General features: G+C 34.1%; 1 protein-coding gene across 2 annotated transcripts in view; it reads left to right on the top strand.

The window, feature by feature from the left end:
- Positions 1-15,589, top strand: part of NUP37 (nucleoporin 37) — a 48,174-nt gene that overhangs the window by 14,584 nt on the left and 18,001 nt on the right. For both annotated transcript variants that reach the window (XM_050750227.1, XM_050750226.1), the window contains exons 4-5: positions 5,202-5,274; positions 7,130-7,224. In XM_050750227.1, coding sequence (XP_050606184.1) covers positions 5,202-5,274; positions 7,130-7,224 — 168 coding nt within the window. The remainder of the gene's footprint in view (positions 1-5,201; positions 5,275-7,129; positions 7,225-15,589) is intronic.

The raw sequence follows: 15,589 nt of genomic DNA, 5'->3' as shown, positions 1-15,589 counted from the left end.
TTCCCACTGTTGCCATAACAAATCACCACAAGCATGATAACTTAAAACAACAACAGAAATTTATTATCACAGTTCTGGAGGCACATGTTCAAAATCACATTATCAGTGGGGTTGGTTTATTAGGCTCTAAGGGAGAATTCATTCCATGCCTGTTTTCTAGATTCTGTTGGTGACCAGGAGTCCTTGACTTTCTTTGCCTTGTTGATGCATCACTTCAATCTCTTACCCTTCATACCTCCTTCTCCTCTGTGTTTATCCTTTTTTGTGTTTCATTCATTGTTAAATTTAGGGCCCACCCTAGATCCAGGATGATCATCTCAGTATCCTTTAATTTAATCATGTTTGCAAAACCCTATTTTCAAATAAAGCAGCACTTATAGTTACCAGGGGTTAGCAGATAGACTTATCTTTTTGAGGACACTTTTTGTTTTGTTTTGTTTTGTTTTGTTTTTGAGAGGGAGCCTCGCTCTGTCACCCAGGCTGGAGTGCATTGGCGTGATCTCGGCTCACTGCAACCTCAGCCTCCCAAGTTCAAGTGATTCTCCTGCCTCAGCCTCCAGAGTAGCTGGGATTACAGGTGCACATCACCATGCCCAGCTAATTTTTGTATTTTTAGTAGAGATGTGATTTCGCCATGTTGACCAGGCTGGTCTCAAACTGACCTCAAGTGATCCGCCCCCCTCGGCCACCTGAAGTGCTAGGATTACAGGCGGGAGCCACTGTGCCCAGCCTGAGGGCACTTTTTAACCTGCTAAAGATAATATGGAATTCTTGCTGTTCAGACAGAGTTTCGCTCCTGTCACCCAGACTGGAGTGCAATGGCGTGATCTTGGCTCACTACAACCTCCGCCTCCCAGGCTCAAGAGATTTTTCTACCTCAGTCTCCCAAGTGGCTGGGACTGCAGGCACACGCCACTGCACCCGGCTAATTGTTTTTTGTTTGTTTGTTTGTTTGTTTTGTAGAGATGTGGTTTTGCCAGGTTACCCAGGCTGGTCTGGAACGCCTGGCTCAACTAGTCTGCCCACTTTGGCCTCCCAAAGTGCTGGGATTACAGGCATAAGCCACTGCACCCGACCATGGCATTCTTGTGCAATATATAAATATATAGAGGTGCAAAATAAACTGTATGCTAATGTAGTGCATGGTATCCCCTTTCATAAGAACCCTCACTAGACAACCAAGGAAGCCAAAGACTGAAAACTACAAAACATTGCAGAAAGAAATGAAAGATACAAATAAATAGAAAGAAAGCCTGTGTTCATGGATTGAAAGATTTCGTAGTATTAAAGTGTCTATGCTACCCAAAGCTCTACAGAGTCAATGAAGTCCTTATCAATCTCTGTGGCATTTTACAGAAACAGAAAAACCATCCTAAAATTCAAATGGAATCTCAAAGGACCCCAAATGACCAAAACAATCTTGAGAAAGCTGAAGGTCGCACACTTCTTTATTTCAAATCGTATTACAATGCTATACAGTAATCAAAACAGTATGGTACTGGCATAAAGATAAATATGTAGACCAATGGAACAGAGTGGAAAACTTAGGAAAAATACCTTCACATAGCCATCAAATGATCTTTGACAAAGGTTCCAAGACTACACAATGGGGAAGGATAGTCTCTTCAATAAATGGTGTTGAATAAACTGAGTATCATGCAGAATGATAAAATTGGACCTTGCACAAATGAGCTCGAAATGGGACCTAAACCTAAGACCTGAAATTGTAAAACTCCTAAAAGAAAAGATCTGGAAAAAGCTGTATGACACTAGATTTGGCAGTTATTTCTTAGTTTTGATAACAAAAGTACAAGCAATAAAAGCAAAAATAGACAAATGAGACTAAATCAAACTTTAAAACGAGTACATGGCAAGGAAAGTCAACAGAGTCAAAAGGCAACCCACAGAATGGGGGAGAATATTTGACCTAACAAGGGGTTAATATCCAGAATGTATACAAAAAACTTCCACAACTCAACCACAACAAAATAAATGATCCCATTTAAAAATGATTCAAAAAGACTTAAATAAACATTTCTCCAAAGAAGGTATATGAATGGCCAACAGGCATATGAAAAGATGTTCGACATCACTAATCATTAAAGAAATACAAATCAAAACCACATGAGAGGTTACCTCACATGTTAGGATTGCCACTACCAAAAAAGCAGAAAATAACAAATGCTGACCCAGGAAGTAGAGAAATTGGAACTCTTCTGTACTGTTGGTCAGTATGTAGCAATGGTGCAGCTGCTATGAAAAACATTCCAAAGGTTCCTCAGAAAATTAAAAATAGAATTACCTAATTGCTCTGGCTAGACTTCCAGTATTATTTTGAATATAAGTGGCAAAAATGGACGTCCTTGTTCCTAATCTTAAAAGAGAGACCACCATCTTTTCACCATTAAGAATGATGTTACTTGTGGGCTTGTCACAGGTGGCCTTTATTGTGATGCAGAATATTTTGTCTATACCTAATTTGTTGAGTTTTTATCAAGAAATAATGTTGTCTTTAGTCAAATTCTTTTTCTGCATCTGTTGAGATGATGTGGTTTTTGTCTTTCATTCTGTTAATAAAGTGAACCACATATATTTATTTGCGTATGTTGAACATCGTTGCATCCCAGGGATAAGTCCCACTTGATCATGGTGAATAATCTTTTTAATGTACTCTTGATTACAGTTTGCTAGTATTTTGCCAACATAGTACTTGAAGTCCTAGCCAGAGCAATTAGATATGAAAAAGAATTAAAAGACATCCAAATAGGAAAGGAAGAAGTTAAATTATCTGTTTCCTGATGCATGATCTTATATACCGAAAAGCTAAAGACTCCACCAAAAAACTGTTAGAACTGATTAATGAGTTCAGTAAAGTTGCATGATACAAATCAACATTCAAAAATCGGTAACCTTTCTAATATACTAACAATGAACTATCTGAAAAAGAAATTAAGGTAATATGATTTACAAAAGCATCAAAATATCTTAGGAATAAATTTAACTGAGGAGGTAAAAGATCTGTACACAGAAATGATAAAACATTGATGAAAGACATTGAACTTGGCACAAATAATTGGAAACATATCCTGTGTTCATGGATTGGATGAATTAATATTGTTAAAATGTTCTTACTCCTCAAAGCAATCCACAGATTCAATGCAGTGCCTACCTATCAAAACTCCAATGTCATTCTTTACAGAAATGGAAAAATCAATTTAAAAATTTATATGAAATCATAAAACACCCCAGATAGCCAAAGCAATTTTGAGCACAAAAGAACAAACCCGTAGGCATCACACTACCTGATTTCAAAATATATTGCAAAGCTGTGGTATTCAAGACAGCATGGTACTAACACAAAAAGAAATACCTCAACCAATAGAATAGGATAGAGAGCCCAGAAATAAATTCATGCATTTATGGTCAATCAATTTTTTACAAAGATGCCAAGAACATACAATGAAGAAAGTACAGTGTCTTCAATGAATGTTGTTGCAAAAAATGGTATATACACATGCAGAAGAATGAAACTAAACCGTTATCTCACCCCATGTGCAGAATCAACTGAAATTGGATTAAAGACTTAAACCTAAGACCTTAAACTGTAAAATGGCTAGAAGAAAATAGAAAAGGCTTCACAACATTAATCTCCACAACAGTGAATTTTTTGGATCTGACCCTAAAAGTACAGGAAACAAAAGCAAAACTAGGCAAGTGGAATTGTATATAAACTAAAGAGCTGCACAGCAAAGAAAACAACAGAGTGAAGATGCAACCTACAGATAGTAAGAAAATATTTGCAAATCATACATCTTGATAAGGGGCTAATATCAACAATATGTAAGGAACTCAAATTACTCAATAACAAGAAAACAGTTATATTTAAAAATGGGCAAAGAACCCGAGTAGACATTTCTTGAAAGAAGACATGCTTTATTCCACTACCACTTTAATTTTACCTCTGAGAAGATCATTCCCTGGTGGCTTTGATCTGTTTTCTCTAACAACTCTTGACAAATTACTGGAAAGGGGTGTAGTAGCAAAGGTCTACCAACACATCAGGGTCTGTGGATTAAGAGCCTTTAGTTAAGAAAAAAATGGCTCACTGTAGTCAAACTAAAGAATGAATTTAGATCTGTGTATGATACTCTTTTTACCAAAGAATTGAAAATAAACTTTTGTTTTTCAGTATATAATTTGTATTTTTTTCTCAGCCATTGTCTCACATCCTGCAAATCTAGAAAATTTAGGATTAAAGGTAAACTAGTTTAAAAAGTGGTTATTGGCCGGGCGCAGTGGCTCATGCCTGTAATCCCAGCAGTTTGGGAGGCCGAGGTGGGTGGATCACCTGAGGTTAGGAGTTTGAGACCAGCCTGGCCAACATGGTGAAACCCTGTCTCTACTAAAAATACAAAAATTAGCCATGTGTGGTGGAGGGCGCCTGTAATCCCAGCTACTTGGGAGGCTGAGGCAGGAGAATCTTTTGAACCTGGGAGGTGGAAGCTACAGTGAGCTGAGATCATACCACTGCACTCTAGCCTGGGTGACAAAGCAAGACTGTCTCAAAAAAAAGAAAAAAAAAAGGAGAGTTTGCTGCTTAGGTTTTGTTTTTTAATTTAATAATCCATTGATTACTGAAAAACATGTTTTAAATGTTTAAAGTATAAATAATACTCCAGCCTTTAGTAGGTATAAATGTATCAGCTTTTATAGTTATAAAAATAGTATCTTACTTCATTGATTTATTTGGAGGAATAGAAAAAACTAAGGATTATGGATAACAGAAGAGGGCAAAGACTAAAGTAGATGTATAACAATATTTTTAATATCTCTTGTTGACCTGGCTAAAATGAAGATACTTTTTAAAATCCATCCTTTTTTGCTTTTAAGAAAACATTTAAAATTAAATTCAAGTGCTGATTTAGTGTAAAATTCTATACTTTTATTATTGAAAAAGCAAATCCAGAATAGACTAACCTTTTGTATGTTCTCAAAATAAAATAATATGACTCCTACTTTCTGTGATGGCTGTATAATACTTTTTACAATAAAGCCACAACAGTCTTCTTTCCCCTTCCATAAAAAGCATGATTATGAGTTATGATAAAAGCTTCAGTGACCTGGAGGGAAGAATGGGGGAAGGGGAGACTTTTCACTTACAAAGGCTGAAAATTGGTATATTTTTGTTTTTTTGCTTCCAGATTTTGTACTTCAGCTGCTGATATGAAAATTAGATTATTTACTTCAGATCTTCAAGATAAAAATGAATATAAGGTATGTTGACAACTGTCTACATCTTTAGAGTTTATTTTAAAACGTATTTGTTTTTTGCTTTTTTAATTGGATTTATTCCAATTTAAACTGGCTTTTTATGGTCATCATTAAAGTATATAATTTAGGGTCTCATTTACTCTACTATAGGTTATAGTAACTCGCTTACTATATTACTAAGAACTAGGTTCTTAATAATGACTATAAATCTGATATCTCTTATTGAAATATTAGGTAGGAACAACAAATAAGAAAGAATTAGAAATTTACAGTTGGATATAGTAGGAGTATGATAGACATGACCATTCATAGAGTAAGAGTTGAACTTCATGGGAACAAATGATCAGTACAGCATAGCACAGGCAGGATTCCAAAGTGGTTAAGAGCACAGACACAGAAGCCAGATTCCTTGCATTTAAACCCCAGTATTATTACTTAGTAATGGTGTGACCTTGGCTGAGTAACCTAATCTCTTTGTGCTAATATCCTTACCTGTAAAATGTGGGTAATCATAGCAGCTGCCTTATAGGATTACGAGCATTGACTGAGCAAATTCATATAAAACACTTAGAATAATGTTGGTACATAGTAAACGCCATATGTGTTTTCTGTTACTATAATAATAACCCTCAGATTGGGTTGAAATTGCATCATGTTTTCTTATAAGAATGGTATTGCCTTCTTGGCTTTCTAATAAGCCAAAATATGAATATTGTTATAAAACAAAGATAAATTATAAACTTTTCCAATCATTTAGAAAATAGTAAAAAAAAATATGCTATAAGCTATTTACAATGGGCTTAATGTACTGTATGGATTGGTTTATTTAAGGCTGTACCAGAAATAACCAAGTATATAAATGGCACATAAAATTTTGACTTATCCAAAGTTAATATGCTAGTTATAATACACATTAAACATTTACTGTTAATTTAGTTTGTCTTGTAGACTGTGACAGAAGCTTTGGAGAATGATTTGGAGGACCTGGATTTGTTAAAGTTGCTCAGGAATGTTTGACCCAAATCCTTTTTTTCTTTTTTAATGTTACATTTCTACATAGTGAGCAGTACTATATAGAACTCCTTTAATAACCTCAGAACTGAGATCAAATTTGAGTTTTTGGAAAGAAGGAAAGGTAGAAAGAATGATAACCATTAAAGTAATTATCTGACAGGCCTATTTAGCATTTCAACTATGAAGATTTAGACAGATTGAGCCTTACCTGCTCACACAGTCCTCCACTGTGCAACTTCTCATTTATTGCTTCTGTGTCGAGAAGATTTTTTGTGTTTGTGATGACTATGGGCTTATAACAACTAGCTGTCTTCACTGCTGGCAGTCACATTGAGCGTGTAAATGAAGTCATTAGATGGGGAAGTCCATCCTGTGTATGTTTGTTAAGTAGTAGTGAGTATGCAGAACAACAGATATAAGGTAAAAAGCCTAGAAGTACTCTACCTCAGTACCCTAAAAAGTTCCTAAAAAGTACCCCTCAGTACCCTAAAAAGTACCCCTAAAAAGTTTTCTAGCTCTAATTTTTATTTAGGCTTTATATAATAAGTGAGAAAGGAGGTGATATGAGGACAGGTACAATAAAAATGCGTGTGTGTTTTTGTAAGAAATGCATACTAGAAAAGAAAGACTAAGCTAATAGTGTGTTGAATGATCAATTTCTTTCCAAGATAAACCTTCCAGAAAAGTGGGTGTATAAATCATGCTTTAAAAATAGCAGATTGCTTAAGAAATATTTATAGAAAAACATGCAGTGAAAGCTTTTAAGGCAGTGAAGCAAAAATATTATGTAGGAATATTGTAGGTTATTTTTCTGTTTTCTTACTAAGCTTTCTCTTTCTGTTAGGTTTTAGAGGGCCATACAGATTTCATTAATGGTTTGGTGTTTGATCCCAAAGAAGGCCAAGAAATTGCAAGTGTGAGTGACGATCACACCTGTAGGTATGTTGCTTATGTTATAACCACATTTTTAAATTGTCATTTTAATGAGAATTACATTTTTAAAATGAGAAAACAATGTGACTTTTATATAAATTCTACAGTGTTGTAAAAGAAGCATACCTTATTTGAACTGTTGGTATGGCACACACATGAGTTTCAAAACCAGTGAGATGAGTCCTCATCGCCATTAATGAAAACTTCCCTTGCCTCCCATGTGTGTCTTTTATCTCTTATTTCAGATTTTCACATTTATGAATTCCAAATCTATATTGGGCTGAGCACAGTGCCACACGCCTATAATCCCAGCTCTTTGGGAGGCCAAGGTGGGCGGATCACCTGAGGTCAGGAGTTAACGACCAGCCTGACCAACATGGTGAAACTCCATTTCTACTAAACATACCAAAATCAGCCATGCATGGTAGTGCACACTTGTAATCCCAGCTACTCGGGGGGCTGAGACAAGAGAATCGCTTGGACCCGGGAGGCTGAGGTTGCAGTGAGCCAAGATTGTGCCACTGCACTCCAGCCTGGGTGACACAGCAATACACCATCTCAAAAAAAAAAAGCACACACACCCAAACATACATTGGATCAAATTATTCAATATTGGACAAGATGAGTAGGAGTAAAATGCAGTTGTCAAGTTACTTCACAGATGTTGTATAAGTTAGTGTGTAATAATGAACTATGACTCTCATCTGCTACATAAGACTGATGGAAAATTCAGTGTTTTGATAAAATCAGTAGTTTCTACGTAAGTTTTTTTTTAGATACAATACATTTAACTATTATGTTCTTCTACCTCACCCTCTAATTTAGAACAGATGAGGTAGCTATAACATTTTAATAGTGCCTAAAGCTGGAGAATTTTACAAGTAAAGAACAAGATGAAAAGGAAGAATAGCAGGTGGAAATAAGCTGAGAAGTCAGGAGTGGAATGAGTGCATCAGTCATTGGAAGGGTGTCAGTTGCTTCATTTGCTTTAACAATACTGAGGAAGAGAAAAACTGCTGCTCTGCTGTTTTGCATAATGTTTCTTAAAACTCTGCCAAAATCCTTAGTATTTATTAGTACTTATGTACATATAAAACTATTAAATATGTATGAGTTCACATTAGAAGTAAAGCTGCTAGCTACTTTTTAAATTTTTAATCTTCTTAATATAGCTCATCTTTTTAAAGTGATAGAGTCATAGGCCATTATTCTTTATGTACTGTCTGTTAAAATTTTCATGTCAGAGATATGAAAGATTTACATGACATTAAGATTCTAGAGCCCCAGGTACTACAAAATCAAGTTTGTATAGTGACTTGAAGAGTAAATGGAATTGTTTTAAGGTAAAAATTCAATCACTGGAAATAAATAATGGCATTTCAGCCCTTTAAAACGTAAGACTGTCCTAATCACAAGCATTTGGAATAATGAAATCTGCAAAGGGGGAAAATGAGTGTCTCTGCAAGCCAAGGAATCGCCTCTGAATAGTGAACAAAAGCCAGAGAGACCTAGGATCACACTCAGTATCTATGTTTTTGTTTGTTTGTTTTCTTATGACTCAGTTTTTTTTGTACACTAGCAAAATTATTTAAAAATTTAGGGGACTGACATAGGGTTGATAACTTTTTATTTTGTCAAATATAAGACTCTTACGTTTACTGCCTTCTACCATTATCATTTTATAAAAGAAAGGACATTATTACTCTAAAAAGTAGGAAAGGCATAACTAAAGAGTAAGTCTTTTCATTTAAATAAATCTAATTTTTTAAAACCTCACTACGTTGCTCCTAAGTTTCTCATTTTGCCAGACTGTGGTTGTTGATATTAGTGTTCAACAAATATTTGCTTTCCTTTCACCCTCCCATGAAAGGAGATTTTCCCACCTGATTGGCCCTTCCTTTGTGAATTGTTTAGGCCAATGTAGCATTAACAGGTGTGACACAGCAGAAGCTTCAAATGTTTTGCCTGGCTTGACTTGACCTCCTGTGCTCTGTCATTTGCTATAAGATGAGCATGTCCTAGATAGCTACCAATCACAGAATGAGAAACACATGGAGCAGATATGGACCCATATGGCATTATGGAAACAGAGCTTCCCATAGACCCATGTGCAAGAAATTTATGCTTATTTTTGTAAACCACTGAGATTTTCGGGTTGATGCACATCAAAGTATTTTTAGATTTTACAGCTTAGTTCACCAACCAAAAATAAACAACTCTGATTGGTTATTAAAGCCAAACCTCTTAGGCCAAAACCTAAGCAATATAGGTAAGATTTTTTAAAAAAACAGAACACATATAAAAACAAATTTAAAATGAGAAAGAGTAGATAGTATCATACACTCTCATAGCAAGAAAAGAAGGAATTCTGAGAGGACATATGTGATAATGTAAGATTCTTATAATATCACTTATATATTCTTACATTATCACATATGTGACAAAAGAGACTATTATATGAGCAGTTCTACAAGTATTCTGTACTGTAAAGAGCAGACTCAGTGCTTAAAAATTTTTTAAATAACCTTAATATTTTGATCTGTGCATATTTTCTGATGTTTGACTTTGACATTTCAAAGAAAGACACGATATTATAATCAGCTAGCAGAATTTTGCCCTAGGAACACTATTTTAAAACAATCTGTCACCTGAATAGGTTCATGAAATGTATGTGTTGTATTGAAAATTGCCAAATTATGAATCAAATAGAATAAAGAGTCATACTGTGAACCAAGGTACCTCTGATAATATAAAATGTTATTATGGAAGATGATAGATTACATTTTATCTAAGATTCCATCTAGTTTTACTGTTCTGTGATCTATGCAAGTTTATAAGAAAATTGAGTTCTCATTAAAGTCAGTCTTTATCAGTTCCAACACTGCCTTTCTAACAAACGTTTTATAATGCCTACCACACCTTTTTAAATGAAACTCACCGAAAATGTAGCCTTCCAAATATGTAAGTACAGAAAATTGTTATAGTCCCTTAATTTTATTATATGTTTCTATAAAAGGAAAACCAATAGAATAATAACGCATTGTGTATAAGCTCAGATACAACTACATATGAAGACATAGTGAGGTAGCTTTTGTTATTCTTTACAACGAATAAGACTGGATATCAGAAAAATTAGATAACACGAAAATGTAAGGCAGAGGCAAGGCAGTCAACTTGCACAGTTGCAAGGATTTATGAGTTGTGTAGAGTATAATGTAAATAGTGCCATCTGGAGTTCTACAGTGTCATAGCCCTGAGCAGATCTACAGTTGTAGGATAAAAGCTCATGTTAGTAGTAATAGAATGAAATTAAATCTCATAAGAGAAATAGGGAAATACAGGTAATCAAAATAGGAATAACATAGGAAGATAAATCATAGGATGTCAAGTTGGAAAAATAAGGGAAGACAATATTCTTGCAAATCAGCTAGTTTTTATATGTACAGTATCAAAGTAATTCACTGTTATGCCATGGAATGAAATAATTAATGAAGATTGCAGAAAATATCTCTTTTGAAATGTCCCTACTTTTGGGGATTTCTAAAGTTCACTCAGTCATTCAAAAGGCATATAAAATGACTAGCATCACTGGCTCTCATGTGCTAAATGTCTGTGGCACCCCAATAATCAGGACAACCAAAAATAGCCCCTTAGGTATTGGACCAACCCCTTGTTGAGGCTCATTGGTTTAGATAATAATATGTGACCAGGCACTATCCTGAGCATTTTTTATGGATTCACTCATTTAATCCTCAAACACCTTATAGGATAGGTTCTTTTAGTATTCCCCTTTTATAGCAGTCTGTCTCTTAAGTACTGAAGTATACTGTTTCTACTTTAAGATTCTCTAAGAGATTTTAGTCTTTTGGGGTTATTGAAAAAGCAAATGTTCCTATTACCTGTCCATTCTGATCAAAATCAAGCATTAGTTATAGCTTCATAAAATTGATAGAATTGTATTTAGAGTCATGTCTATAGAAGTGTTACCATCTTCTGCTGGTAAAGAACTTATCGTTTTTAAAGATACCTTTGACATCACACTCTAGTACCAATCCTTGAAATGAAGATGTTAGGTTCCTTCTTCATACCACATTAGCCCAGTTATTCAGATAAAGAAGAGGAGAAAATGCAAGCTGCCACAGAGAGCTGCATGGTATCAGTGATGCCTAAGTAACAGAGGGTTTGACTGCTGCTGAGAAACAGACTTTTCTGGAGGGTAGGGAAAGCTATTCTGGAGTAGGTTACTTTAGACTTTCACTAATAAGGTATTTTGTGGATTCGGCCATGCTTTGCTGCTGTAGAGGACATCACACAGCTTAGAAGAATACTCTGCTGGTAGTAATAGAAGAGCTTAGAAAAATGCTCTTCTGGTAGTAAAAGAATGCTTTTCTGTATGAAAAGTATGAAAAGTATATATATACTTATTATTTCTGTATGAAAATATATATATATTTTCATTTTTCTTACAGAAAAAGTAAGTATGTATATACTTTTCTTACAGAAAAAGTAAGTATATATATACTTTTCTTACAGGAAGTATATATATACACACACACTTACAGAAAAGTATATATCTTGATGAAGAAATATGTATCTTTATGAAAAAGGTGCCATTACTGAAACAGCAAGCGTCTGAGAGATGTGTTTAATAAAAGAAATTCCCAAGTAAAGCATAGAGTTTCTAGTCATTCAGTCTCATATTCTACACCATTTTCTTTATGATCCCTCATCATGTCTACCATATGCAAATGCACTCACATGCATATACATGTATATATAAAAATGTATATGTACACATATATACACACGTTGATGCAAATACTGATGCTTTATGTGTGTGTTTGTATGTGCATATGCACAGAAAAATATAAATACTTATGTTCATAGTTATGACCTAGTGTCATTGAAAGAAGGCTAAAATTATTATGGTATTTGAGAGGTAAAGAAGTGCATATTCATTTAGAAAAAATTATTATCTCTTCCTGCGAAAGAATGTAAAAGTGTCATTTAAGTATTTAATGGGTTAAGCTTATTATTTTTTAAAACTCACTAATACAGAACATCTCATTCCCAGTCATTGCCAAATAACAGATGTTCTTGTATATTAGAAACAGTACCATTCTGTAAGAACAAGTCAGATCAACAAGTATTTATTAAACATATTTAGTATACCCAATATTTAGTACTTCGGGTGATACAAAAGAAATACAAGACCTAGCACTCACTGTAACTACAAAGGATATCAATCGTAAATCCCATCCCTCCTCCTCATCCCTCAATAATCTTTTAAAATATTAGATAAAAGTTTATGGTGAAAGAAAACTGATTTCTAGTAACCAGGGAATTTTTAGTTTAATAAAATATAGGTGTGCATATAATGTTCCATTCACTTTCTCTAAGCCATGGAATATTTGTAGTTGTCATGTTCTAACTGGGATCACTTTTTAAAAGAATGAGAGAAGGGTGGCATATAAAAAATAAAGAATAAGATATAGGAATGTAACCAAATCACTGTATAAAGGAATACTAAATTACCTAAGCTACTGACTAAGCCAGTAAAATAGTTGTTTGAAAAATGTTACAAGAGGAAAAAGGATTTTTATCAAATTTGTTCTGTGTACCACATACAAGCTATGTGTTTTTCATATTACCTCTGTTTATGTACATTTGCAAGTCTTTAAGATCCATAATTAAGGTGAAGTGTTCTTCCTCCACCCCCACCCCAACTGAGATCACAAAATATGCAATGTACTTAATAATAGTCCTTGTGGGAAACAGAAAAAAGGAAACTGAGAGCCTTCTGAAGGCAGGCCAATGAAGCATTCTTTGGAAAGTAATCCACATCTAGGAGTGCATAAACCATGCCCGGGTACAAAGTATAATCAAAATAATTTACATGATTTATTATAGTGTTATAGTTAAAATTCAGGAAAAGTTCCCTGCTTGTCTTCTAAAACTCACTCTAATTTTTTGTAACATTTTGAATCAAGATCAGTTATTGCATAGTTCTAACAAAAGCCTTGAGAAAGGGATAAAATGGACACTTTGTGTTGAGCGTGGTAATACTTTAGCTCCAGTGATAGAACATAGAGATTGTCTTTAAAAGAGCTCTCCAAAAATTATACTAAAACCTGTTTATCACTTTTGCAGACATTTTTAAATTCAATGCAATGAAATAGTGTGTTAATGAAAGACTGTAATAGAGTAGGAGTCAGTAAAGTGCTGAAAAAGTTTTCTAAAACTTGACATGATCATTTACTGGTAAAAATCACTCTCTAGTAGCCAATACTTTGTTCTTTTTTGTATGCCCTTGTAGATGAAATACAAAACAAGTACTTAAAAAAATATACCACCAAATCAGTGACTATAGTAATTTAAGCTTGCTTTAGGTGGCCCTCATGTGGTTACAGTAAGTGGATTGTAAAATGGGAATCATATCCATAAACAGTTTCCAGATTTTGAAAGACTGTTGATATGAATGATAAAGGAGTACTTTATCTTATTGATAGCTTTAATATTCAGCATATAGTCAAATTTTAAGTTGTAAAGTTTATCAAAATTTTTCTTGGATAAAATGAAATGCTAATATTTCCTGGGTAGTGTTACTGTTGCTTGTGTTAAGGCTTATGTTAGTTAAAGAAAAAGCCCTTCTACTCTGAATTCCTTAAAGATGAAATCATTACACATGGTCTGTTTGAAAACTAACATATGGTATTTCTTTGCAGTTGAGAGTTTAATTTTTGAAGTTTATTTTTAAATGTGACAAAATTTCTCAATTTCCATCCTTCAAAAATTTATCTGTCTGTATAAGTTAAATGAGATGTTAACAATTGTCCTCTGAGACAGCCTCAGTTTCTCACCTCTGTGATAATAAATTGTAGTTTCTGCTCAATTTGTTTACAATTACAAGAAATCAAAATGAAGGAACAGCATATAAATTGATAAGATTTTTACCCTCCCCAAAGCTTTGTGAAGATGTATAATAGATTAAATTTTGTGTGGTGTAGTTTATTAGTGTTCTGTATGAAACAGGGCACCTTCTTCCTTCTCTCTCCACCCTCAAAGTACATGCAGCCTTTGTTATCAACTCTGATTTTGACTTACTATTTTCAGTTATTGAGGGGTAAGATAATAAGCATGTACAATTATCTCATTTTCACCCTCTTAAATCTTGCTCTGAAGTCAGTAAAACTTCTAATAATAATATTTTATCATTAGTACTGCTAGTACATTAAAACTACTGCTACAGCTACTACTTGCTCAGTAGTCTCAAGTTTTAAAAAAAAAGAATTAATCTAATCTTATTTTCTAAATATATTTGGACACACATACTGAAAATATCCTTTACAAAATTCTTACTTCCAACTATCCTGCTATTTTGTTGTCTCCACTTTTAAGGCTTTTGCCTAGCTGTCAAAGTTCTCCATAGTCTCAACCTTAAACTGACAAAGTTTATTTACCAACTCTAACCTACCATACCCACCAAAAAGATTTGTCCATCTAATCTCTAGATGTGGGCTTTCAGTTACATGGTTCCCCACCTCTGAACTCCTTTTGCACTTAAAACCAGATATTTTAGCACTTTGCAAAATGTTTCACTTTTCTTTCTAATTGTGTACTCAGTTACTAAGCAAACACACTATGGCTTACCCTACTTTGAATCATCTATAACCTGATTAACTTAGTAATTGATTGATTGGAACTATGAGAAAATCCTAGTTTTGCTCAGTGAAAAATCTGTTTCTTGTCTAAGAATGTTGAGGGTCCCTTTCGTGTACCAGTGACATTGTAAACTGCCTGCTAATCCTTATAACTACATCTCTGTATTACTATTCTTTCTTTCTCATTTAATTAATCAATACACAGATTCATGTGATCCAGTCATGTCTTTTAGAAAGATTATGGTTCATATTTTTTGCTTTACCAGTTAGGGCCAAATGGATACAGATGTGTCATTTAATGTCATCCATTCCTTCTTTTGTGTTGTCAAAAACCATTTGGTAGTAGAAATTCCCTTCTGCAATAGAATTCCCTAGCAAACAATGAGCTGCCAAAAATGTTAAAAATGGAGAATGAACAATTAAACAGAGTATTACCCAGGAAATTTCCTTTTGAATCCTCAGACAGAACATCTTTCTTTACTAATGTCCATTTAAAAGACCTTTGAGAATATCTAGGATATCCCCAATGTGCCAACACCCAATTTATGGGACCTTTTTATTAATTAAATGGGACAATAACATTTAAATACCATATGGTAGAGATACTTAATGTTCTGCTGAAAAGCACTCGGCCTGAAATGGAGCAATAATTATGCAATAAAATACTAAACGTAAAATAAGCATAATTCATAATCTTAGATCTGGATAGC

Source organism: Macaca thibetana, chromosome 11, assembly GCF_024542745.1.
Source record: "Macaca thibetana thibetana isolate TM-01 chromosome 11, ASM2454274v1, whole genome shotgun sequence".
NCBI lineage: Eukaryota > Metazoa > Chordata > Mammalia > Primates > Cercopithecidae > Macaca > Macaca thibetana.
The sequence above is the reverse complement of the archived record's forward strand: the minus strand, read 5'-3'. Positions and strand labels throughout refer to the sequence as shown.